Genomic DNA, 27406 nt, shown 5'->3' with positions numbered 1-27406 from the left:
TATTATCCATGCACTACAACAAATCTTGTAATTAATTTGATTTTTTTCAATCACCTGACAGCACTAGTTAAATTTTAACTTTACAGCTTTTGTTGCTATGTTTCCCCTGTGTAATCTGATGTCTGTGACAATGTTTATGTGTAGCGACCTCAAAGTCCCCTGACTGGGGGACCTTAGGGTTTAAAGGGTTAAGTTTATCAGGATAGAATTTAAAGCATTTTTTTTAAATTGAATTTGTATCATAAATCACTTTACTCAATGTTACATAAGTGCATTATCATGGTGTCAGAGCAGTGTATTTAGATGATAAACATTGGTATAGTGTCTGATGCACTTTCCGTTTTTACCAATGGAGGCTAAAGCTATGTGTGACTACCCCTCAGTGTTTTTGTTTAGTGTGCGCGCAATAGCTTGCCACTCCATCCTTTAAATCTTAGATAGATTAGATTTAAATATTAGATATTTAAAGTTGGTTGTAGTTTATTAGCTTTTTATTTCTTGATGGTCAATTTTTTTTCCAGCACTCTATAGAAAAACCCTTTAGGATGATAGATTTGTCAGTCTTGTAATAATTATGGTTGCACCCTTCAGCCTTGAGACGTCTCCATCTGATCAACAGGCAACAACCTCTCATTCTTGGAAGGTCATCCTATGTGTGATTGGTGGTTAGTGTACATGAGTGGAGGCCGTCTATGGAGACAGAGTATGTTGAGTAGAAGGAGGTGTGGATCAGGATTATGACATCAGAATTCACTGGGTTTCTTCTGTGTTTTTAACACCAAAGGTGATATATGTGTGCATTCAATAAGATGATTAATATCTAATAAATTAGCAAAAATCACTAACTGTATGCTCCTACCGTTGCTTCCAAGATAAATAAGAGGGAAATTGTTGTGACTGATGTGGCTATCAGAAAAAGAGACAGATCATCTGTGTCTAAGTCCAAGTTTGGACCAGATCTAAAGATTAATTCCTCGAGTGTTTCTGAAAAACTGAACCAAAATGTACAAGAAAATCACATCAAGAAAATATAACACCTCTAATGACAGCTGACCAGTAACAGTGATGTAACAAACTGTTATATGAAGATCTAATTCGAATTCACTGACTATCTAACGCATGGATATGGACTCTGGTACTTGGTCATGCCCTTTTCTTCTCCTATCATCAACACACTAATAATGTCAAGTTAACCCTGTTTACTTGAACTGTCATTAATGTCTAAAGGCACCCCAACAGAATGGTATTAAAAAGTGGGACGGTACTGGTCGGTAATTTGGGGACCTGTCCCAGGATTAGTCAATGAAAATGCCACAAAATGTGTGCCATACCGAGACGAACCAACTGTTTGGTAGAAACAGGGCTTAACTCTACCAGGATCACTTGCTAATGAGCTTTGCTCACATTGGATGAGAAACACATTCAAATCTAATCTAAATGTTGGGTTGATGTAAAAAGTCAGACAAATAGACTAGTTCATTTTGTCAAGAGTCTTTAGAGAAGATATGCTGACAATATTTAAATAAATATTGGTTGATTAAGACTGATTAAAAAGCTCTGGGGCCTGCCACCCTCAGTTTTTAGTCAAATCAGCAAAGTCTCTACTTTCAAGTCTCATTTTTCATGACACTTACACTAATCATAAAAACAGATGGTTTTAAAGAAAATGTAACCCTGATCAGTGTGTATGAATGCAGAAATAAGGTAAAGGGAATAAAACAGTAAACTTTTTTTTTTTTTGCTTATGTGGACAGTCAAGGCACTTTTTGCACTCCTGTAGTGGTTTCATTTCTAATTCAGGGGGTTGCCGCTTAAACATAAATTGAGTATGTCTCTCAGCTTTCTAAATGATCCCCTTGCAGTGTTGAATACCTGATTCTGATTGGTCAAAACTCATGAGACAATGGTTAATAAACCTGAGTCATAAAAGCAATGTTGGGACATCCTGTTCACACTTGACACATTCAGCCCATCAAACAAATCTGACTACATAAGAGTAAAGACACAGAACACATCAGCTCTTTTTACAGTTTATTGTATCTATATGTATATATATAGATAATTATATATATACATATATATAAAACTACAAAAGTAAGACTGTTTCAATTTCATAGCTGTCACAGCTGTCCTTTATTTCAAATACTATACGTATACATATACATACATATGTATATATATACTATATATTTTTTATATATAATCTACAGTCCACATTTTTATCCCAATACAGTGATCAGCTGACAGTTTCTCTTTGTGTTGTATTGCATAGAAAAAGGCACAGCTCAGAGGTCTGTGTAAAATACAGCCTTCTTTGAAGAAATCAGCCTCGACTGCGGTCAGCGTTTCTCTGGGTTTAGAGCCACAGCACGCTCAGACAGCGCTAAAACAGATCTGGTAACAAACACTGATCAAAAAAGTCTCAGGAACACGAATGTTGTTCATACTATGTACATTACTTTTGGCATTGAAGCGTCTATGACAGGCTTTGGAGTTTGACATCTGAAGATCGGAGACGGCTTTTTGAGTATTGCTGCATGAACTGATCACCTTCAACTGGAAAATGATGAACATACTAAAAGTATAAAATATGTAAAAAGATGAGGCTGTCACCCCCCCCCCCCCCCCCCCCAAAAAAAAAAAAAAAAAAAAAAAAAAAAAAAAAAAAAAACAAACAAACAATAAAAATCAATTAACAAACAGATAAACAAGATGACATAAAATCCTAAGTATATAAAAAATGGCTTCCACCCATATTTCCACTCAGATACATTCCTATCTGAAGTACATTCCTACCAAACATTCTGTACACACATTTACAATCCAAAGGTTCACTTCACATCAAAAATAAATATATATATTTACACAGAAAAGAAAAAAAATGAATAAATAACTTCATTAACCCAAAAACAACCACTCCAAAATTCGAACATATTGAAAGAAACAAGACATAGTCATCTACGAACGGTTTTAGTAGGTGCTGCTTTCTGCTCGGCTCGTGCTCTGCTGTGAATTCAGTTCATTAACACTTTAGCTCGGGGATAAATGCACATTGGAAAACAACTAATCTTCCACTGGAACAAGTTTTAACACCGCACAGTAATATGAGTCAGACTGGACTCCAGATTAAACATTCAGTCCCATTAACAGCCACCGAGTCCCACCAGCTGAGACCTTTGCCAGAAATACCATTAACATACCGTTTCACACAGCAGCCAGACTGTGTTTGGAGATATATCTGTGTTATCTCTTTTCTTAAAGGAAGATTCACTCTAATTTATTGGCCCACATCCTTGGCACTGTGGACGACTGTAAGTCTGTGCTGCTAAACTGTCAAAAAGATGGATGATGACGGATTGCAGTGGAAAGAAGCCCCTACGTGTTTGGTGAAAGAGAAAAGTGATCTAAACTGTTAGAAATAAAGCTGTATTTTTTATATACAGCTGGATATCATTACTGTGCATAGGTCAGATATTCAATGTCCTTTGTTAATATGAACTCACTAAAATATTTTTTGTTGGACTGGGATCATTTCTGTTTCATTGTATTTGCTAAAAGAAAATATTCACCTGTTTTAATGGATTAAAAAAATCAAGTACAAGTGCGCCTAGTTTTCAAAAATCAACCAGAAGAGCAAAAAAATGCAGATCTAAGTCCTCTGACCTCTGCCTTGTTCAAAGTCTGGTTAGTTCAATGGTCTACTAGGAGTTCTCAAATAGAGACAAAACCACCTAATCCTGCACATGCACTAGCTTAAGTATATTTAACAGCAACATTTTGCCCCTATACCTTCTTAATAAAGATCTAGTACTGAAAACTTTTTGCAAGCTAGACTATATGCAGGTATTAACATATCTATCTCACAGGTGTGATGCATGGGAGAGCACTGATACAATTACAAAAGCTAAGTTTTTTTCTATTTTGAGCTGCTGGTTTAACAAATGATGTTGCCTCTTTGGGATAAAAGGAATTAATGATCCATGATTCTGATATCAAGAAATCATACCCAGTCCTGAACATTATTGTATGATGAGATATAAGTGTTAAACGTGGATTTTTCCCTTGAGAAAATTAGCTCGGATCTTCTTGTATTTGGGGCAGTTAACATGTCTCTTTTTAAACACTAACGTCTCATTTACAGAAAACATGCAGGTTTCAACTTTGAAGAATCGTAAAACTTGAAAATCTATTGGTACTGCTACAAGTTTGACTTCCAAAAATTATAAAGATGCCTGATCTATGATCTATCAATATTTTTATTTACTGCAAGCATTTTCTGCCTATAAACTCACAACTGATGATGCTAAATAATGTGCAAATTGAGAACTAAGTTTGAGACACTCAGAGATGGGGAAAAATCATGTTTGTGGCTCAATCTGCTGTCTAGGAAGGTAGATGTGGATGTCTTTTACATTTACAGCTTTTCGTATTTCCTCCAAAGGTTTGAAGTAGTTGTCATCACAGTTATGAGCCATTTGTGTGAATTTGTCTGAGGTGAGTGGAACTTTAAGCTGTTAAAACGAGGAAATACCAGCCTGATGGTTCAAAAGGACTACTTTAAACTTGTAGTGGCAAAGTGGCGGATGGGGTTTGTGGGGATCTTTGTATACTAGAAATGGTTTAAAACATTAAACTTATTCACCAAACACTTCCAGATCTGCTATCAAATGCATTTGCATTTAAGGTCAAAGCAGACATCCAAGCAGAACCCTGAGATTTGCCACAAGGGGCCCCTGGTCCAAATACAAGTAAACACACCCTCAAACACAGGCTGTGTGTGACACTGTATGCTGTGCTGTAATTTGTCTGTCACTCATGATGCTAATTCTGTAGGGACCAAACAAAAATAAGGCAATTCTCTGAAAATGTTGAGTTTCTGTGTGTTTTTCTGAGAATTTCTTCGCAGTCACATTTGGTACCACAACATCTTTCTGTGCAGTCTGTGTTGGCGGGTTTGTCTTGGGTCCCTTACAGCCAAATTAAATGTGTGTTTGAAGCCTAAAGTTCTGCTGAGGTTGAAGTTTTAAATCATCTCAGTCCAACTTGGAGGCAAAAGCTGGTGGTGGTGGTGGTGGCTTGCTGCTGGATCCAATGTAAACACTTTGTAAAGGGAGAATTTGAATTCTGCTGCAAGTGAAGCACGATAACCAGCGAGAAGGACCAAAAACACATTCAGCACGGTTAGATGTGCTGCCAATAAAGAAGAAGAGGAATTGAATTCATAGACATGATGTGTACGAGAGCAGACCTCTGCTTCTACTACAGAATTTAACAAACACACACACTCACAGGTGACGTGTTTAAGATATAATCCTAAAGCGTTAATATAAAGCCAAGCTCAAATGTAATGTAGCACACAGCTAAAACCATGTAATCGAATAAAACATTGCATCTGTTATAAGATAAAGATTAAATAATTATTATTTGATCGAGAGAAATTACCTTCCTTAATCAGAGTTTTAATACAATAAAATAAATACAAAATCATAGAGGAGCAACCTCTCTAGGCTGTTAAAGTGAAAAACTAGAAATAAAATACTGTAAAAACAGGAATTGAATAAGTGGTCATTTTGAAAGGCACTCATCTGCTAAAAGCCTTGAATTCAGTGTGTGTGTGATGCATGATGTTTGTTTACTTGTATTTCCATACTTGTGACGAGGAAGGTCCTTGCATTGACAAAATAAGCGGGAAATTTGTCCGACACTAACTGTAGAATCTCATCTCTTATATTTACAGCAACATTTTCGGGTTAAGGCTAAGGTTAAGATTGACTCTGGGTTTAATTAGGGAATGAACTGATCCATGGGGGTCCTCACAAGAATAGAAATACAAAGTCATGTGTGTCTTTGCTGTACGGTTACCTCATTTCCATATCTGGAAAGGCGAGCACAGTGCATGCACAGTGTTGTGTAGTAGTAGTTGTCATAGTAGTACTTAATGACATCACCATCGATGTTTACAATTACCGACCTTTGAAGAGAGTAAGAAAACAAATATAAAAACAAGAAGAAACCCCCACATGGTCTCTGTTTCATTCCAGTCTGTCCTCCTGATTCATCTATCTGAGTGTTTCTGGGCTTCACGAACCCACCAACACCTCCATGATGTGGTCAAGTTCTGTCAGATCGATTTTGAAAGGCTGATTGGCTGAAACCTGGGGGGCAGGGCCACTGTACGGCGACGACAGCGATTTGAGGAGGTCATCCGCTGTCACTACTGAGGACAGTTTGGTGAGGCCACCTCCCGCCGTCACGCCCGCAGCCCCTGCTGTCGTACAGGGGTCAAAGTCATACATGGACGTGTCGATGTCGGCGAACAGGACGTCATCCAGCGCCAAGTCTGAGAGGAACCCCGAGGGCGAGGATGAGGAAGGAGGGAACGAGGGAGAGGAAGTATTGTCTACCAGGCCACTAGGGGGCAGTGTGGGCAGAGTGTCCATTGGCCGGAGTTCCACACAGCGGCTCTCTGCTAGCAAGACGCCAGCTGCCTCTGGTTTCGACCTGCAGTCTTTGAGTGAGCCCGTGGGGGTAATGTGGGAGGGCTGTGTGAGTGGCATGGGAGCTGGGGAGGTAGTCACGGTCGTAGTATTAGCTGCTGCTGTCCTTGCTATGGCTGTGGGAGGGTCCAACTCCATGTCACTCAGAGCGGAAGGGAAGCTATCACTGGACGAGGCAGGCACAGGAACCCTGGAGGGGGCCTGGCTCAGGAGTGCCAGGGGCAATGGGGAAGGCTGTGCTGGGGGAGGCGACAGAGGAGGGGTGGGCGGGGATGGAGCACAGAAGGCTGAGTCTCCACCATCCTCCTCCAGTAAAGAGGCTGGAGTGAGGCAGGCTTCCAGAGGGGTTGGGCAGGCGTCCACCCGACCTGGGCAGGCCTGGGATGCCTGGAAGCTGGGAGGCACCATTGGGTGGGGCGAAGGCGGAGGAGCAATGACTGGCATCAGCAGCGCAGACGGCTGGGATATCTGTGCCGATGTTGACAACACACCAAAGGAGGGTGGAGCCTCACGGAAGCCCTCGTCCATGGGGTCATCCGGCGGGGGCGAGGGCGGGAAGAGCAGCGGCCGTAGAGAGCCTTCCTGCTTGAGCTCATCCTGGATGCGTCGCAGCATGTTGTTGATGAGGACGCGACGCTCCAGACTGGGCTCACCGAGTGGCCGCTGGCTGTACAGCTTCATCAGGGAGATGTTGAAGATGGTCTGTCGCTGCAACGTGTAAGACACTTTGGACAGACCCTCTGGACCAAGGCCTAGTCCCCCTCCCGCCAACGACGCCTCCAGCGTTTTGCCTTCCAGCCCCTCTTCATCCTCGTCCAGCTTCCGCTTCGCACCTTTACCAAACATAAATCTGGAATCACAAAAACAGAGAGACAGGAGTTAAATTCGTCTGGGAGCAGAGAAAATGTTCAGCCTTCAGAGTTTAATAATTTTTACGTCTAACATGTTTGGAAAACACTTCAACACACAACTCTGATGACCAAAAGGTGTCTTTAAATTTAGAAACCCATCAGATCATCAACCCAACATTATCACTGTCATATCTTCTCTCCTCTTAAGAAGGACACTGATACATTGAGCCGTGAAGTTTGCAGACTGACAGCCTGCAGCTTAACTGCGGTGATTCAAGAAGCTGCTTAAACGCAACAAGCTTACTGCAACAGGGGATTTAAAAAACACACATTGAAACCAGGAGCAGCTGCAGTGGGAGCCTCACCGCTGCATACTGTAGCCCAGCAGCACTATCACACACACTCACACACACACAGAAAGTTATGTAATAGCAGTGTTCCCTGCTGTAGCACAGGATCATAGGCCAGATTTAAAACCCAACCCCCCTCCCTCCTCCCTCACCTCCTTCCCCCTCCCCTTTCTCTCCCTCCTCCTCCTCTCAAGCTTCAGTATTAGAGCAGCACATTGAATTACTTATACCACTTTAAGGCTGCACGCGTGTTCAACCCGTGTTGGACTCATTCATACAGAACAGCTGTCACCCTGCTCCTCACTGTCAGAGGAGACTGTAGCTTCAACCAAATTAAGGAAACATCAGAACTACACCTTTAACACTTTAGCTTTCAGTAACAGGTCTGTCTGTTGCTCTCTCCTCCTCCCTCCTGCTCTTTTGGTTGATCCCTTGAAGCATTAGCAGCAAGCTACAAGCTTCGAGCCTCATGGACCAAGTACAGCTGTTGAGGTGAGCCTTGTTGCAGCATTATACTAACGTTTCAGGCTTCTCTAGGGTTTCATACCTGCAGAATTTAACTGGAGGATTTCTGGTGACAATAGGCAATAAAGTTAAAGGAGAAAAAACAAGAGAGTCACAAAGTCACAGTGTGTTCCTTTAAGGCAGTGTATTCCAGTATAACAAAAATCTGTTGATGCATTCAAACTGATGGGATAGAGACCTTATCAGTGCTTCAAACGAGGCATGGACAGCAGGAAGGAGACGGCCTTAAATGTGAAAGAGAGAAACAGACACTAAGTAAGAAAGAAAACAGGCATTGCTGCAGTGTTTTTGATTCTAATCCAGGCTGACAGGCTCATGCAGCCAGTCGCCGTCGACACACACACACACACACACTCTCTTGCGAACTCACTGCGCATGCGTCTCCTAACACAGAGACAGCCACACACACACACAGGGATTGTGAGCTGCAGGCCCAGTCACCACGACTGGTTGGTTGCCATGACAAACAGAGTCAGCTGGGAATTCACCCAAAGAGATGACAAAGAATGGGATGGGGGAGATGAGGAGGAGGAGGAGGAAGGGGGAGGGAGGAAGGGGGGCAGGAAGGAAGAGGAGAGAGACTGGGAGGAGGAGGAAGTAGAGGGGTAGGGTGAGAGGTTGGTCCGGAAAAAGGTGGGAGGGGACTGAGCTTTGTAACTGCTACTGAGGAGCCTTTGAGCAAAGCACTCTGACTCACTGGTGTAACTTTTTATGGTAACATCCCTCTTTTAAACCCAAAACACGCTGTTTGGAGGACATTTCTTGATGCCATATTAGAATTACTAAGACAGTTGGCTTTGTTGTAAAAGGTCATGTGCTTATTATGACAACGTGTCTCTCACCTACAGTACTGAACATCACAGTCAGCGTTTTAAAAGAGACTTCCAACCAGTTCTTCCCTCAAACACTTTAATAAAATTGTTTGATAGGTGAGTATCTTATCTCCTGTCTGGTCGTTTAAATGATCCATACCTCAGAAACATCAGCTGAAAGACAACCAAAGGTGTTTTTAAACTTCAGAGACTTCCCCGGGACTATGTGCACTTTGACACCGGGAATTTTGGTCTAAATTTAGTTCTGCTTAATAAATTAACCTCTGAAAACAGCCCTGTGATTGATTTGGTTTAATAACTCATAAACAATGGTCTTCTTTGAGCCTGATAGTGTGAATGTGTGTATGTCAGCTGTCAGTGTTACAGTTGAAAGAGTGACTCTGTAGACTGGAGACCTTCAGCTGAATGTGTCACTGGAAATCCAGTTTACAACAGCAGCTGAAACACAGAAGAAGTCCTCTGGAATTATACAGTCAGATAACTGTTCAATTCTTATCTAAAACTGTTTGAAAATGACACATCCAGCTGAAAGTCGTCACAGTATAGGCTAGTTTTAAGCTGAAACAGGGGTTGATCTCTGCTATCTTCATGCGGTCAAACGTGCAGTTTTCTCTAGTGGAAGCTGTTTTTAAAAGCTTTGACCTGCAAAGACTCATCCACTATGACTTGTCTCATTTCAAGAAATCCATCTGCAGTGCAACAAAGCACAATCAAAACCAGCACAGGCTGAAAATCCTCCATGCTAACTGGCTATTGTTACACATAATGATACCGGCCTGTCTTCTTCTGTGGTGTCATTTTTGCTAAATGGCCTTCTTTTTTTTTCCTCACTTCCCTCTACTGGTCAGGGGATCTTCTACAACTACCTGTATTATTTCTCTGTATGTCATTTGATTTTCATATTTTGCCAGGGCTTTTGGTTCTTGGTGGAAACCCAAACAAACAATGGGTCACGGGAACTACATAGTTCTAGGGAATGTCTTACTTAGATCAAAAAGTCCCTGAAACCTTTTGGTTAAAAAGCACCTAAATATTCCAGATATTTGCCAGACATCTTACTCTTGTGTAACTCAGCTCCTTGATAAAGTACAATTGGAGTCTAAAAGAACATGTAAATTACAGTTGACTTTAATTTAAAGCCGTTTTATAATAAAGAGGGTCATTTCTGTGTAAACTCAACAATTTACTGAAACAGAATGTCTTGTCAATAAAAATCACTTTTATTGAGATATTTTCCAAACATTAAAAACAGTCAGTCAATGCAGTTTTATTCAGTTTTAGGTGATCTAATGTGGCATTGGCCTTGGATCCATGTCTGTAAAATGAGCCATGTACTGACTTCCTTTCCAACTCTAAGACTGTTACAAAGAATGTTCCATGTTCTCCACAAATCTTCCTCAACAAAATAGGAGCTGCTGAACATCCGTTACAATAAGTCTCCTTTTTTTTATTAACACTAACATTCATCACAACAAAATTCAAACACTCTCCAACACACAAATGTAGAAATGATTACTACATATGAAGTTTAGTTAAGATACCTTAGCACTCTCAACAGAACCCCAAACCTATACAAACAAGAGAACAAGTTTGAACACAGCTGACTGGATAAGTTCCCAACACTTTGATCAATGAATAAATCAAATGCAAATGTTGCCAAAACACTAGGCCCGCCAATGATAATCGATTCAGCAATGCATCGCGAAGCGGGGCTTGCATGATTTGGCATCGATGCGGCAACATCACGTAACCGATCATATGTGTTGTTTTTTTTCAGCCCTTCTATGTTAATAAAGTTGTAAACTTTCAATTACATCCTGGGGCTTCTCCAGAGTAACGTTACAATGACGTAAGCACGCAGCCCATTGTGCTCCAGAGCTCTGGCTTCGGCTCCATGATAAGCAGCCGCGTCCCTCAGCAGTGCTAAAAATAGCAGCAGAACAGCACGAGAGATGGCCAAAGAAGAGGAGTTGAGAAGCCGAGTGCTAAAAGACGCCCCCAAAACTTTGAAAGCGGACATCTGGCAACATTTCAGATTTTATGAAGTCGATGGGAAACTGGACAAAGCTCACGCGGTGTGCAAAACCTGCCACGCTAAAATTAAACATGTCGGCAATACAGTAAGCACTAAGCACTGCAGCTGCTGTTTTCTGTTTTTATTTTTTTTTAGAGAGAGAGAAAGAGAATTTACTTGAGCTTCTTGAAAATAAGTTTCACAGTAATAATACACTGCAGAGAATAATAATAGTTCATAGGTCCTCTGTAGAGGTTTTTTCCTTACAGGAGAAAAGTTTTGTGTGGGAAATGGTAGTAGGCTAGGCATACACCTTTTATTTTTGGTCTACAATTTAATTTATTTTATTACAAATTGATGTTTTGCTGTTTGCAGCTGATTTAACTGTCTTGTAAGTGTAGCAACAATACACTGAAGGGGAGAATTCCTCCTTTCATACTCTGTCCTGATTCCTCACTTTAAGTGGCTTCCTTTCCACAGATGCAAGCTATTAATAAAATTTAGGTATATCTGACTACTTGTATTCACTCATGACTGATAAAAAAATGAACCATGTTGCTTGCAGTAATATAGAATTAGACGCATCGCAATGCATCGTAGAATCGAACTGAATCGAATCGTGACCTTGCCGAATCGAATTGAATTGAATTGTAAGAGCAGGGGCAATGCACACCCCTACAAAACACTTTTAGAGACAAACTCTGCTGGATTGATTATGTTGGTGTCTTGTTCGTGTTTAAGTATCAGCAGATTTAACAGTCATGAAATTTCAACACTTACTTATGAATGAAGTGTTGGTAGTGTGCAAAGTGCAAAGTAGATGTGTGCTGATGAGTTATTGGAGAATGAGACTGCAGGCTGCTCTGAGCAGCTCATTCAGAAAGCCACACAGGAGTCAGCGAGATCAACATGAGATAATCTCAGTTTATGACATCATCAGTTCTTGAATTTACTCAAAAGTAGGGCTGAGTAGTTAGCAACTCTGTTGCTATATTAAGTGACTTCTCAGACCCCTCTAGCAACTTTATTTCTGGAGTCTGGAGACTAACGTGAAAGCATGTAATGATTTCCTGCACTGTGCTAAGCCCCTCCCCTATCCAAAACATTCACAGGAAGACAAGTCCTCCTTGCTCACAGAAGCCAGAGCAGGTGACTGTTGCATGCAAACAAATCACACTTATACTTAAGGTTTATATTTTGACATTGGAAAATAAAAACAAGAATTGTTTACACCTGACACATTTATACTGTACTCAGTATATACCAACCTGACACTTGATTGCAACTGTTCTTTTGCACGGGCAACATTTGATATTTCTTGTTTTATGTAAGAAAACTTAGGATGGAAAAATACTAAATAAGGAAAGGAACATCAAGATTTGCACCATAATATGTGATGTAATTTTCTTTTCCTTGTGAAAGATAATGTAAAATTGGTATCGGAAAAAGTATTGTCCAGGAACCGGTAACAACGTGAAGGTACTGGTATTGAAAGCTTTTGATTGATTAACAGCCCTACTCAAATGGATAATTTTTTTCTTTTCAAAAAATTAAAGCAGGACTTTGCTCTCAGAGTGCTGGTGGGGCCTTAAAGGGACAGAAGCTGGATTAAAGGGTTTCTAAAAAAGGCTAAAATGTTTTGGGGTTTTTTTTAAGGCACAAGGCTGAGATAAGTAAAGATTCCTCTCAGCTGTAAATCAGGAAAAGCTGCTGTAAAGATGTTGGAGGGACACACGTGAAGCCTAAAACTACCTTTTATACCCTCTTTAACAGCAAATAATGTGTTGTGGGATTTTTGACTTGATCTCTTTAAAGTTTGTTTTAAATCTACATGTCAACTTGGAAACTTCTGAGCTCCAGACAACTACTTAAAAACACTGATCAAAAGACTCAAAGCTTGATTAAAGCTAATCAAAGCTTTTTTTAATGCTCTTCAAGACTCGATCAAACATTGGTGTTCTGATCACAGGATGGAGTCTGTAGAAAGAAAAACATCAAATTTTTGCCCGGTCAGGTGAGGGTGTTACAGCAGATTAATCCAAGCAGAGACACCACCGTGCTAAGATGGAGACAAAACCCACAGAACTGGATTTTCAGACTGTAAATGACAGATTCACGGGGCTCATTTTGGTACCGAGAGGGGGGAAATAAAGTTCCAGCATTGAGGTAGTTGTGATTTTACACCATTTAGTGCTGGTGTGTCACTGCAGCTGCTTCAAGAGCTCAGGAGAAAACAGAAAAGATAAGAGAAAATCAGACAGAGACAGAGTCAAAGAGAGCAGCAGAGTTAGTTTCAAAGCAGTTTGTGATTGAGAGCTGAAGCAGCTGCGCATGTCTGACTCACTGACTCATGGCAGGGTGTTTAGACTCTCACACACACTCGTACACATACACACACATATACACACACACACGGTGCAGGGCTGACATACCAGAGGTGCCCCACCTCTCACATTCCTCTTCATTATCCTCCTCTTCCCTTTTCCTTCTCTTCTAACCTCCTCTCTTCTTCACTCACTGTTACCTTCTCTTCCTCTTCTCTTCACTGGCTGTCAAAGTTCACAAGCCCAGAACCATCTGACACCCTGTGAGCCGAATCTTGACACGCACGCAGCACAGAAAGACAAAAAGTTCATAAATGAGAGGAACAGATAAAGAGCAGCAGTGGAGACGCACCGCTCTACAAAATGGAGCCCAAGTCTTTGTCCAAGGTCACCGTGACTGATCGCTTAGCTCTAAACTGATGGCAGAAGAATGTTTAATAATTCCATTAAAAAAGAAAAGTTTATCATGAGATGAGTTAGACCTATGAAGGAAAAACCAGTGAGATAAAACTAACAAACCAGTCCTGAAGGTTAGCGCTGTAACGGGGAGCTCTGGAATGAAGCTCACTGACTTTCTTTTTTCAAATGTTATTACTGTTCAAGTGTACAGTGCTCTTTAAGGAGCACTTCTTATATGTGGCTGCATCGAGGACTCCATGTTATTGGTCATTAAATTGGAATTTTTTGGTTTAAGACATATAAACTGTAACCTACAACAGAGCTCATCAGACATGACGTTACACAGTATGGCACAAGATGTAGTTTATAAAAAATGATGCATGGAGAAAATGTCACAAGCTGTGATGGGAAAAATTTGAACAGTCGTCTTCTTTGTCTTCAGTTTTCACAGAAATTTTCAGCTTAAGGCCATTTATATTCCCATTGCATAAGAAAATGTATACGACCTTATCAAACGATGTTAGCGTCACTGTTTACATAGTTAAATGCATCACTTGCGTTGGCACTGCTGTTAACCAGTACAACAACAAACTCAATGACAAACATAGCGATTGTAGAGGAGGTATTGCTAATGTATTTTTTGCACAAAAGACAAAAACAGAGGCAGCTTTGTAGGAGGTGGTTGTACATTCAGAAACAGCAACAATGCCCCCTACAGTTTTCAGTGGTATTGCACTATCTGGCACGTATTCGTAAGCTTCATAGAAATGTGCAAAAATACGGATGAAATGAACACCAAGCAGAGGAGGTTCTGTCCAGATCTGGATCCATATTTATCGCTGAGCATAAATGGGCCTTCAGTCTGAGTTTACCATTTAAGTTTGCAAACTTCAACAAGCCTACAGTGTAAATTGTTACCATGAAGGTATCTGAACTGAGTTTAACAACCTATTTTATATGGGAAAAAATATCCATTTTTCATTATTTCTTGACATTATCCTGCGGGAAAGTCTGTTAATTTCTCTTTCAAATGGAGACACGTTTGTAAGGAACAAGCATTTGTGGGTTGAGCAGCAGAGCTGAGTTTGTGGGGTGCCCCCATGAAAAATTTGCCTAATCTTCTCTACCAATACCAAATAGCATGTTTTGTTATTGACTCATGTTCGGTGGATTGTTTGGTTGGCTTCTCTTTGAGGTGCCCGCTTTGGGCAAGTTTCTTTGACAAGTTTCTCCACTGCATGGGCCCTATCCAGATCAGTCCAACTTGGCATGCTGAGTCTCCAAGAGGACACCCACTGACCACTGTAGCAGAGCCTGTGCTCACAGGTCCTGCCAATCAGGTGCCTGGTTATCATCACCTGGGGGTGCCAAAAGCTTTAAATTAGAGTCAAATGCAACAGCAGTTTAATCTGTTTGGCACCTGCAAAAAAGATGTGGCAACAAATGCATGCAGGGTATATGCTAAAATCCTGAGGTTAATTTCAATACCTTTTTAAGACTTTTTAAAAAACCTTTCAAAAAGTTTAAAGACTTTATTGCGACTTTCAGTTGTTGTTGGCAACTACTCTCTAACAGTTGTAGTTTGTATTTTTACAGAAATGATGTAAGATGGGAAGGAATAAAGCTTGAAAGAATAAATGAAACTAAAGGCAGGTTTATCGACACTCCCACAATAAGTAACAAGACTTATTCAAGGCTAACTTGCAAAAGAAACGAGAAATTATTTAATCATTATCAAAATTTAGGACATGGGCCTTGTGTGATTTGCTTTAATGTTGTATTTAATTTCTCTTTTTAAAACTAACAACTAGTAGTAATTTATAGCTGGTGTATATACCTCTCACAATCTATATTGTTGTATCTTATTGCAACTAAAATCTTTATGTATTTATTTTATTTTATTTTATTCTTTTCAATTTTTGTATTTTTCTACTGACTCTAAGTAAGTAAAGTAATTTTATTCTATTCTATTTTATAACTTTATCGGTTGAATGTCTAACGTCCGAATCAGGGTACAGCCGCAAGGAGGAAAATAAATATTCATGGATATTTTTGGAGTCAAAGCTTGAATACCAATAAAATCTAATACCTCATAAAACCACACTTAAGACTTTTTAATACTTTTTAAGGGCCTTAATTTTTCCCAAATTGATTTATCAACTTTTAATACTTTTCAAGACCCCACGGACACCCTGTGCATGTTTCTTACAAATGTGGCTTCATTTAAAAGAGAAATTTAAAAAAAACTTTCCAACGGTATAAGATTTGTTGAAACAGCAAAGAAATTATTCCTTACTTTTGTGCTAAATTTCTTGAAACTGATTTTGCAGAAGTCAATTTACCACTTCTGCCTGCTTGAGATGTGTTTTTGTTTAAAGAAAAACATGAGCACAGTCTTACAATTGATTAAAAGATATGCTATAAAGGCTTCGGGAACATTAACTTTGATGGCAAAGTAAGGGAATTGTAGTGAAGCCAAATGACGTGTTATGAGCCCTAAATGTAAGCAATAATGACAAAATATTAAAGAAGATAGTTTTTTTCACATTTAAAGACCAGATCCTGACTGTGAACAAACCTGAGAGCGTGTGCCCACAAAAACATGTCAGGCCATGTGGACCAAACATATTATTTCAGGAGCTAGCTGTAGTGTGTGTAGTGTGCAGCAGTGTAGTCTTAGTGGATGGACTCTGCAGTGATATTATGATCCTGTAACCGGATACGCTGGTTTCCATGCCTGAGCTGCACATCCACCCCTCCCCCTCACCTCCACACTGGGCTATTTCAGGTTCTCTGGATGCACAAAGTGTGGACACAGACTGCACTCTGCACCGCTGCAGGTACCTCAGTACAGCACTCTGCTGTTTGCATATTCAGTGCAGCAATCGCATACAAGCGCACAAGGACAGCAGACTCACAGGTCTCAGTCATGACCGAGCTTCATCTGCACTGCCTGCTCGCTGTAGTACATCCACTGCTGCACATGAGGACGACACTGTTCAACCCACTGGCCTGTGTGTGTGTGTGTGTGTGTGTGTGTGTGTGTGTGTGTGTGTGTGTGTGTGTGTGTGTGTGTGTGTGTGTGTGTGTCTTTCTCTCTCTCACGCACTTACACACACACACAATGAGGAGGTAGTAAACACATTCCAGACAAAACCCAGAGGAAGAGATAATGTGTTGTAGTGCTCGCCTGACCAGACGCACAACACTCAATAGCAGCTATGCTTCCACACACAACTTAAGATTCAGTTACACCACCACACTACAACTACAACTACTACAGCTACTACAGCTACTACTCAACTGACACTTCTGATACTTAAACTGTGACTGCTACTTTTACTTAATATCCTGAAGTACTGATCTCCTGTACTGACTGAATCTTTGACACTAGTTGCCCTAGTTGTTAAAAAATGACTACTTAGCAAAAAAAGCTTTCATGTTCACTAAACTGGGTCAAAATAACCACAACATGTGCCAAGAGTTGACATTTTGGCCTGACCAGATGACAGGGGGGAGAGCTTAAAAAAATCAGCTAGTTACCTCTCAGTATCACAAAGGCCATAACAACTTTTAGTAATGGGCTTTGGGCAACTAAGTTCTTCATAAAATACTGAACCCATGATTTTTTAAATAGTTCAACTAGGTCTCTTTCTCGCACTGAAATCCCTCTAGTTAACAAGAATGACTTAAAAAAACTTTACTTAGGAAACCACTAAGGTCATAAACTTCTGGCAAAACTTGCAAACTGTTAATATATATAAATACACACACGTGTTGATATTTTGGCTCTTACTTGTCAGGTAGTACACATTTTAAGCAGTGAGTCTGGTTTGTGCTTCTGCATATAAACTACAGTGTACCTTACACGGTAGGTCTGGGTAGCCTCAGAATGTACACAGAGGCTGACTCAGATGTGCACATCTGCAAAAATGTAACTACACATCAAAGGGAAGCATATTCCAAGCCCTGGGATTGGTCCACTGCGCAGGGTCATGTGTCCCGTATTTACATCACTTCTCTTTATCCTTCCTTGTAATAACTACTGCTTGATAAACAGCATCACGAATCAGCTTCAATATGAATTAATGCGCTCAAAATCATTGTGGAAAATGAAGCGAAAAGGCAGCAGAACTGGGAACAGACGATCTGAAGATTATAAAGAAGACACTGTCCTCTGTTTCGCTTGAGTGTTGCTGAGTGAAGCAAATAGACTGACGCAGGAGCATGTAGCGCTCATGGTTGCGTCCCCTGTAACTGTTTAAGGTCAATGCAGAAGTATAGATCAGGCTTTAGTGGTCTGAGCTACAGTAGGCAACATTGTTCTATTAAAATTATGTTTTTTATACACTACAATCATTGCTTGCTGCTAATAATATCAAGCTAAAATAAGACTTTGCATAAATGTGACTTTTGGTGCCTGTGAGCACACTACTATTTAGATTTTAAAGCTTGCGCATTTCTGTTTACGTCTGTTTCACTGCACATAACTTTGTTTGCTTTTGTTTTCATTTTAAAGCATACCCATTATCCACCTATTACTCTTAACATACTTTTATATTTTGTTGTTGTTATATTTAAGTTAAGCTAAGTTTAAGGTTTAAGTGGTACTTGACACTTAAGGTAATATGTTTTTCGGTTTGTTTTGTTTTTGCACTGTTGTTGGTTAACTGTTGTTATTTTATTGCACTGTGTCCCTTTGAATTGCCCCCCAGGGACGAATAAAGTTTTTTTTAATTAAATTTCAAAAAATGAATCAGAAACAAAGTACCAATCAGAATCAGCTTCAGAGTCAAAACTGACTCCTCTGCAAAGCCAAAGTGTGCCCCTCATGACTGGAGCAACGTGTTGTTAACAACCCCAGCACCAGTAGATTGAAAGATGGAGAAACACAGTGATGGTCCAGAACAATGTAGCTCAAAAAAAGACCAATTTTTGAAAAACTGAAGTCCAATTATGATGATGATTTTAAGACAATGGTTCAGAAATGCAGCAGAGATGTTAACCAGCAACAGGAAGCCAAGTAATACATTGTTTTATATAATAGCATCCAAAGATGAAAGCACCGGAAAAGCCATTTTTAAAATGATACTGTGTTCCTCAAAGCAGCCTATTGCAGGAAAGTATCGGGGCGTGTGAGTATGACACAGAAAAAAGCAAGATAAGGGTCTACTTCTGCTTGTTCAGTATTCTTAACTACTGCATATGCATTGAAGCAAACTAGCCAATATCTGATTAAGCATTGAAATTGTGACATTTGAAAAAATGCGTGAACATTTTGTTCAACTTTTCAGATTTTGCTATGTAATCACAAAAAGTTAAACAAAACTTTAAATCTAAGCTTTATTTGGTTTAAGTGTTTTTTTTTTCAGTTCTGTCTTTAGATTTTGTTTTTGCAGTGAAATGAAGAATGAAAAGGATTAGTCCAGTTTGCAACACACGCCCACACTTGTTTTATGTTGACTGTTGAGCGATTGAGTTTTGCTTTCTCTACCAAATACATGCAACATAAAGGTTACAGCATACTAAAGTGATGTTACTGTGAGGTAGATTATAAAGACGGTCAAAACAAACCTCTCCTGTGACTGTCCAAAGGACTTGTACTTTCAGGGGTTAAAGGTCATGGATGTTGCTTCATGAATGATTTTGCAGCCATCATCATACCAACATAGTCATGAATGTGAGCTGATTGTTAGTTTAAAAAAGTGAAAATATTGGCTTCATTATTTGTCAAATACCCTGAAAACAGCTTGAAACTTTCATTAAGTTTAACATTAATCAGAAAAACTCTTTTATTTTCAAAAAACATTAACCAGCATGGCTGTGGAAGAACGGCGTGAGAGGGCAGATGGCAGCGGAGAGTAAGAACTCAAATAAATAAGCAAGCCAAAAAGCGCCCCGTCACAAATAACCATGTGCGTATGTGACAAACGTGTGTGTGTGTGTGTGTTCTCCCTCACAGTGATCATAAATGCTCACATGACAGAGGTCAGCCGGGTATCAGACAGGGAATTCACTACCATCTCTTACGTAATGACAGACCTGGTTACAAAACAGTTCAGTTCTGACTGCGCAACACACAGCATCACATTAATGAAGAGGCTCCAGTGTGCCAGTGCCTGGTTTAAGAAGAAGAGAACATACTGTTTCCATTTATGGAGGATTTGTGTCAGTTAAGTTTCAAATTTCTGCTCTATTTTTATTATTTTTGTTGGCTTATAAATGCTTTACCCCTCTTTAATGAGTCAGCTGTTAATACATTTATCTAACTAAAAACACTATCTGTAAAGGGGTGTGTGTTCGAAGAACGTGCCATGGTGCCATAACTTGGTAATAAAGAGTGAGACAGTAAAGTTTACTAGTGTTTTTAAGGTGTAAGGACTGGGTGTAAAGGTCACAGACAAAGCAGCAGCACTACAAACATGAGAGACATTTTTCTCTGACTCATACTGAAACTGATATCAATTTCACGTTCATTTGATTACAAATAGTTTTCAGGTACATTTCTGAAGTGAAGACAAAACCTCACTGACAGAATTAGGCCAGTCAAAAACAAAAAACAGCTTACAGGATTAAACACATTCATTCAACAGCACCACAAAGTAAAGCATCCAGAATGGAAATTAATACATCATCTTCATTAAAGTAGGGTCTAAATGAAACTTTTACTTTAAAGTAGACATAACCATACACTGACTGTTTATTAATCAAGTTAGTCAAAATGATAACCATGAAAGAAGAAACCTAACTGGTTCCAGGTATAAATGATAAATTCCATGTATTCAGTCCTGGGCTAAAAGGCAGACTAAAAGAGAACAAGCTATAAACATCACCACCAGAAGTAAAGACCATTTAAAAAAATAAAAATAAAAACTATCATAACATCCAACCCTAAAATCCAGCAGACTCCATTAAAGGCACTGTGAGGACTATCCTGAAGTGTTGGTGTCTCTGGGATAAAAACTGTTTTCCATGAGCACTATCGCCCACTGTCATAGGCTGTGACTCCTGCCAAAAGTGCATTTGTGTAGGAAGCAAATGAATGGCGATCAGGTTTTCTTAACAAAACTTTATTTTGTTCAGGACTGTTTATCAATAAAATAAAGACAGAGTTTATGATTGCTCTGCTTGGTGAGGTTGGAGTTGGTAGATGAGCACTTGCTACGGACACATCTTAGAGCACCAAGCTGTGAGAAACACTAAACAGATAGTCTGCTTAACCTCTGGACACTAAACTATGCTACAAACTGAGTTTACAAAGTTCAGTCTTCAGTCTTTCTTAAAAGTTGTTGTCCACATGTTGTGCTGGGCCTGTACGCTTGTCCAGTAGTTACTCAAACAGGATCATTAGTCATAAGCCCCATTTGGTATGGGTTGGTTTGGTAAAGCCTGATCCTGTTGACGTTTCCACGGCCAACTGTGCCCCCTCTTGGTAGGCGGCATGTAATCCGGACACCGATAGCCACATCAGTTACGTACTAGCATGACACTATAGCAGCCCGACACAAAGCAAGTCGCTAATAAGATATATTTTGGTTAATTTAGAGGGAGAGTAAGTGGGGGTAGGGCATGAAAAGGTTTTGCTTCTTCCTACTCCTTTTCGGACACGTTAAATGTTTTAGTTAGTATTTATAAGCAACTGTGGTATGTTGTACCCATAATTTGACTGTTTTTATTATATTCAACTGTTTTCTTTGTCCGAAATAAATTGAAACTGAAACTGAATAAATCCACAGAGGAAGAAAAACGTGACACAGTAAATAAAGAGCAACACTGGAAGACATCCAGCATTTTGTCTTCTTTGTGATCGGCATGTGGCTCTTTGATACAAAGTGCAATCAAGTTTTGTTCCAGCAAAGACTGTGTGCCAGGAAAAACATGGCATCTGCTGTCGCTCAGTAAGTGACAATTCTTTCAACCAATCAACGGACTGCAGTGTTGTAGCTCCACCTTCTAGGGTCCGATCAGTATGTCTGGCACCCCAATAGAAGAGTCCCAGAAGTCGGATGGTCCAGTTTGGTTATTTCGAGATCCGTATTTGGATTAGTTAGTGGAAACGCCACTAAATGTGTGCTACACTGGGTTGAACTGAACTGAATTGCTCGGTAGAAACAGGGCTATAATGTACCATTATAAAATGCCCCCTTTGGTGGTTATGTTAGCTGCCTGCATGACATGTCATGGTGGGGTCTAATGCCATTGAATGTGTGGCTCTGTTGTGACATTAACCCGGCTAATGCATTCAGGTGGATGTTTTTTCACCACAAGTATTTAGTCCATTTTCATCGCTACCAGCTGGACGAGCACATGGCCCTGCTCATTCTATGTTGTGGTTGACTTTTCGGGTACCAGTTTAACCACACACTGCTTGGATTCATCAATCTGAAGCTCAAAATGCTGCCAAACTACACAGTGATATAAGATGCTATCTGTGCTTGTTTGAATCCAGGTAGTTGAGTGTGAGCATTATAGCAACTGTCACTGACTGAAAAATGGGACCAGTATGTGGAGTCTTAAGGAAAACTTAGCAAAAAAATAAAGAAACTTGTATTTTGTAAATTATTTCATTGTTGTAACTAGGGATGCATGATATTGGATTTTTGCCTATATCCGATATGCCGATATATCAAAATCCCTTTTGGCCGATGCCGATAATCACAAGTTTGTTTGTTTTCACTGTAAAGATTGCTAAGTCTATCCTGTACTGGAATTTATATGTTACTCTTATTGTGACAGTCTTATTTGTTTAAGAAACACACATAAAACAAGACAAAAAACATTTGATTTTACCATAAATAAGAAATGTATTATTTTTTCAAACTCAACTCATTCAGTATCGAAATACAGAAAAATTTCTTTGGATCACAGGAACTTTAAATGTACAATGCATTTTTAAACATAACCAAGTTGCATTTGATTATTTTAGAGCTACTGTAACAACCTGATGACAGACACAGAGCTCTGCAGTGCAAATAATTGAAGTGCTACATTTTATTTAAGGAGCTTATTTTTCAGATGGAAAATAAAAATAATCCTAACTGAATAGCACCTTATCGGCTGAGCATATCTGCAGAAATTTTCAAATCTGCCAATACCGATAAAAGTGTTTTTAAGCTTTTATCAGCCGATACCAATATTGTGCCGATAATATCATGCATCCCTAGTTGTAACCATGCTTCTGGACAATAAATATTGCACTGCTGAAAGCTTGTTTATTTACCTTTAAATTGTATCCTATTTATGGGGAACATGCATTTGTAAGATGAGCACCAGAACTGAGTATGTGCTCTCCTGAAAAATTTGCCAATTCTTCTATGCCAATGCCCAACAGCTTATTCTAAAGTTGACTCATCATTTTGGCAAAAACTGACACAATCTACTAGAGCAAAAACAAAGCTTCTGTACCTATTAGAAGCTAAATTATGTAACATTAAATGAAGAAATAAAGAGCCCAGGTTTATAATGCAAGAAATGCACTAAAATGCGTCATTCTTTGAGCTATTCAATAAAGAAACTATCCACTGTTTCACAAAGATCACATACCGAAGTTAAACTGTAGACAGAAAGTGACGTAGACACAAACTGTACTGTAAGTATAATGCAACTTACATTTCTAGTCATTAGTGCAAACACACACAAACTGACTCACTCTCTCTCTTACACACACACACAAACACACAGAGTTAAGTCTATAAATAAAAGGCAGAAGAAGAGAGCAGATTTAGGTCAGCAGACGTGTCTACATAAGCACTCCACTCCTTCCACCGAGCCTCTACAGGGAGAAAACACAGCCTCACACTTTCACTGACAAAGCCTCAGAAGCTGCAGAGATCCACACCATCAACATGTCTGGTCACTGATGAACAGTATAACCACCATATTACTGCAGTATTCATCTTAATACTGCAGTGTGCACTCTAACACAGCAGTCTCATTTCCATAGTGAACACCTTGTTACAGCAGCACCGGCTTCAGTGCTGCAAGTGTCATCATTTTTACTGCAGGCAGCACCCCTATTACTTAAGTATAATCCTAGTGAATGCAGTATTACTGTGCTTGAAGGCTCCCTGCTGCACTGTGATCCTTTATACTATTACTACTTAAAGGTTTCCAGCTTTTGGAGGTATGCAGTATGAAGTTCCCTGCTATGAACATCGTTTTTAGGTAGGTCGCTCGCTCAAACAAAGCTTGTTCGAGCAAGTCCAAACCTTAAAGGTAGTTTTCCTATCTCTCATTTCATCATATGCATTTTCCTGTTAGGGCCTCAGAAAATGTGTTTTTTTCATCTTTGCTCCCAGTTCAGTAGAGTTGTTTTTAGTTTCTAAATGACAGCAGCACACTGGGGAAAGGGCAGCACATTTTGTTATGACTGTTCACTGCTTAACCTAAAGAGTTCAGCGGTTATCTAAAGGTGATCAAAATGTAAGTAGTGTTATTAAAACTGAGCATCCTTCACCACACTGGGGTAATCTGCTCACAGGCGGTATAGTTGGTTGTATAACTGCATCACATCAGCCTGCTCCTCAGATGAGGCTGGGCTCCGATCACACAGGCCCGTGTGGTCTGATGTGTGAGTCTGTGTTGTGGGTGCTGGTCCAGACAGAGTAAGGAGGCTGCGTGAACTGCGTGTTGCTCGTGGGTCACAACACAGGAGCAACAGAGTGAGGAGGAGGAGGTGCTGACTGTCATTTTAAGGGCAGACTGCTGTGCTGCACGTAACGAAACAGAGGCACCTCCACCCACCACAACAGACAGACCGACTGAGACAAACACTCAAGACCAGATCACACCGATTACACACAATTCAGTACTTCTCTGCAGGTTTAAAGGTGTCAATGAAGACTCATTTAAAGGCCCCATTATAGGGTTAGTTCCTCTTTTAGTTTCACCTTTACATAAACAAGAAGTCTGTGTTTTCTGAGTGCTTTAGTTTAGGTATTAAAGAACACATCAGTACACTAAGGGCATATACTTTCAGTCCTCAGACATTAAGGTAGTCTCTTGCTTAGACTGCTTGAAAAAATTATTCATTATTTTATTATTCATATTAAAAACACGAAATTTGTTTCTTTGCCCTGAAACTAACTATTGCCATCTTGACTTCTGTGACACAAATTATTGTGGTTTTAGCATCAAATAATCTATGTTTTTAAGTTTACGAACCACATAACTATCCCACAATGTTTAGCTAAGAGGCTAATAACATTATCCTACACTGAACTTAATGGGCATTTTGTAGTCTTTAGCTAATCACACGTCATGATATACTGTTGTGTGGCTGTGGTAAAGATCATTATTGTTGTCAAATGTGTTGTGATATTATCATAAACAATGTTCCAGTTGTGTATGGGTTGTCTCATAGAGTATCTTATGATGGCATCACATCATATCGTATTATATTGTGACATACTGTTATAGGGATATCTTGAGATTGATCATTGTAGCTCTTAGATCTATTGTGGTAATATTGTTTTCATAATTGATATGTTGCAGATATCACATCAGGTGTCATATGGAATAGTGTATTATTTCAGATGATACATTGTGATAAATCGTGACATGTATTGTATACACGGAATGTCGCCGACATACGACACATTGGTTCAACTACGTAGTGACCAAGTCATTATACTTATCAAGACTGTACTTGTCAGAACACTTCATGTATGAGTCATTCAGAATAATTCGGATATACTTTGTAAAATTGAAATAAAATACAAAATAGTATATTCTCAAAACACTACTATCCATGGAAGTATGTTTTTGTGGGTGTGTATTAAGAGTAGAAAAAGTTTATCAGACTTCTCTTCGTGGTGATGAAGTGGAAAGTGTCATTTCTGCCTCGACAGTGAAAACTGAAGAAGTTTTCGGCGCTAACAGATAAACAGGGTCACTAAAAGTCGACCAACCGATGATACCCTGTGAAAACTTTTTCGACCAGACCCCCACAGCACTAATACTAAACACCTACAGCCTTCGCCGTGTCTATTATTCATTAGAAACACGTTACACAGTGCCTAAAGGAACATCTCCTATATGTTTCAGGTTACTTCAAGACATGTGAGAAAGAGAAGCAGTGTCCTACCACATCCAGGTCCGCCGGGCTTCGAAAGAGAAACATGGGGGGATTTAAACAGTCCAGTCGGCTAACAGAAGAACAGACCGTCCTCGCTCCCGGAGACTCTGACACACAATGGCGCTGATAGGAGGAGGAAAACTGCCTCCGCTCACAGGAACGCTGCTGCCTTCAGGGACTGTCGGACACCACTCGAGTGGTGGGATGCACGTGTGCCGAACGTGCAGCAATCATGTCATTAAAAGCAAAAACTCGACTCAAAGCAGATTAATCGACTTATACATCTGACGACCAGATACCCACGGGTAAACCTTGTCTGTTAAAAAAATAAAACCGCCAGTTTTAGTGTGAATCGTTCGTAACGTGTTAGACAGGATTTAATACTTGAAGTAATATTCAAATGGAGCACAGTAAGGGGTAACTGTCAAACTACAGTAGATTCGGTAAAAAAAATAATAATTCGTTCTTTCTCAAATAAAATCAGGGATAAAGCGAGAGAAGGTTCAATTTTTAACACATGGCCATCCTCACTAGGCAAAACCTATGGCAATCTGTCTGGACTTCATAATGTACAACAAGCATAGGCACTCGTTTTTTTCTATCACCTCTTCGCCTAAAATATTGATTCTGCCAAGAGTTGTGTCAGTATGACTGAATTATTGTCACCACGGGTTACATTGTGCCACAATAATAAATTTACGAGCCGTATTTGAAGGCAGCAGGTGAAGCTGAAACCGAGCAGCTGCCCAGAGAAGTGGCGTCGTCAACTTTGCTCCGCCCACACACACACACACACACACACACACACACACACACACACACACACACACACACACACGCACACACACACACACACACACACACATCATCTCAATGAATTTTGCGCTAACTGGACATTTACAATATTTAAAAACTGAAATGAAATAACATCTAAATATCTTTATTATCATTTTTTAATTTGTACTTTGTCAAGCACTGATAACTTCAAAATTAATTTGTCCTTTTGCTGACACAGCTATGGGGTTGTAGAATGGGTCACAGGGCTGATGGTTTCGTGGGTTGGTTATTGATGCCCGTGTGACCCAACAGCAGATGGCAGGAGGATGTCCAGTAAACTCTAACAAAACACTCCATGTAGAGGAAAACAACAGTGGAGCATCCTGAAGCAGAAAATGGGCATATCAGACCGTTTGTGCCCCTGATGCCCCCTGCTGACTCACCTAGTTGTGCACTGACAGTCACAGTCACAATTCACGTCTCCCCGCTCGTTCAGACAGGCTGCCACTTGTATTTCTGTCTACTGGAGTTGCCTGGTGTTCCTCGATAGTTAATTAGCACAAAACACTTAGTTTCTCTTCTTGTAGTTGTGGAAAACAACTTTAAGGCCTTCATGGCACACTTTAGTCTTCCAGAGTAACTGCCAGGACACAAACAGAGAGAGGCACAGAGACATCTACTTGATTTTTGGAGATTTTGTGTAAATCATAATTAAATAGAAGTTAATGCCATGGTTAGAAAAAAAGAGTCACAATATTTC

The 27406-nt window shown here is 39.9% G+C and overlaps 1 protein-coding gene across 2 annotated transcripts in view; it reads right to left on the bottom strand.

The window, feature by feature from the left end:
* Positions 1 to 2669: 2669 nt before the first annotated feature.
* Positions 2670 to 27406, bottom strand: part of sertad2b (SERTA domain containing 2b) — a 53320-nt gene continuing 28583 nt past the window's right edge. Inside the window, exons 1-2 of one of the 2 annotated variants that reach the window (XM_074676547.1) lie at positions 25879 to 26015; positions 2670 to 7347 (exon numbers count right to left, since the gene is read on the bottom strand). In XM_074676547.1, coding sequence (XP_074532648.1) covers positions 6081 to 7343 — 1263 coding nt within the window. In that variant the 5' untranslated portion in view covers positions 7344 to 7347; positions 25879 to 26015 and the 3' untranslated portion in view covers positions 2670 to 6080. Of the gene's footprint in view, positions 7348 to 25878; positions 26016 to 27406 lie in introns of those variants that run through there. The other variant, XM_074676548.1, reaches the window with a different exon arrangement.

This window comes from Halichoeres trimaculatus, unplaced genomic scaffold (assembly GCF_033239565.1).
Source record: "Halichoeres trimaculatus isolate MK-OKI-2021-1 unplaced genomic scaffold, fHalTri1.1 fHalTri1_scaffold_8, whole genome shotgun sequence".
In the NCBI taxonomy this organism is placed as follows: domain Eukaryota; kingdom Metazoa; phylum Chordata; class Actinopteri; order Labriformes; family Labridae; genus Halichoeres; species Halichoeres trimaculatus.
The sequence above is the reverse complement of the archived record's forward strand: the minus strand, read 5'-3'. Positions and strand labels throughout refer to the sequence as shown.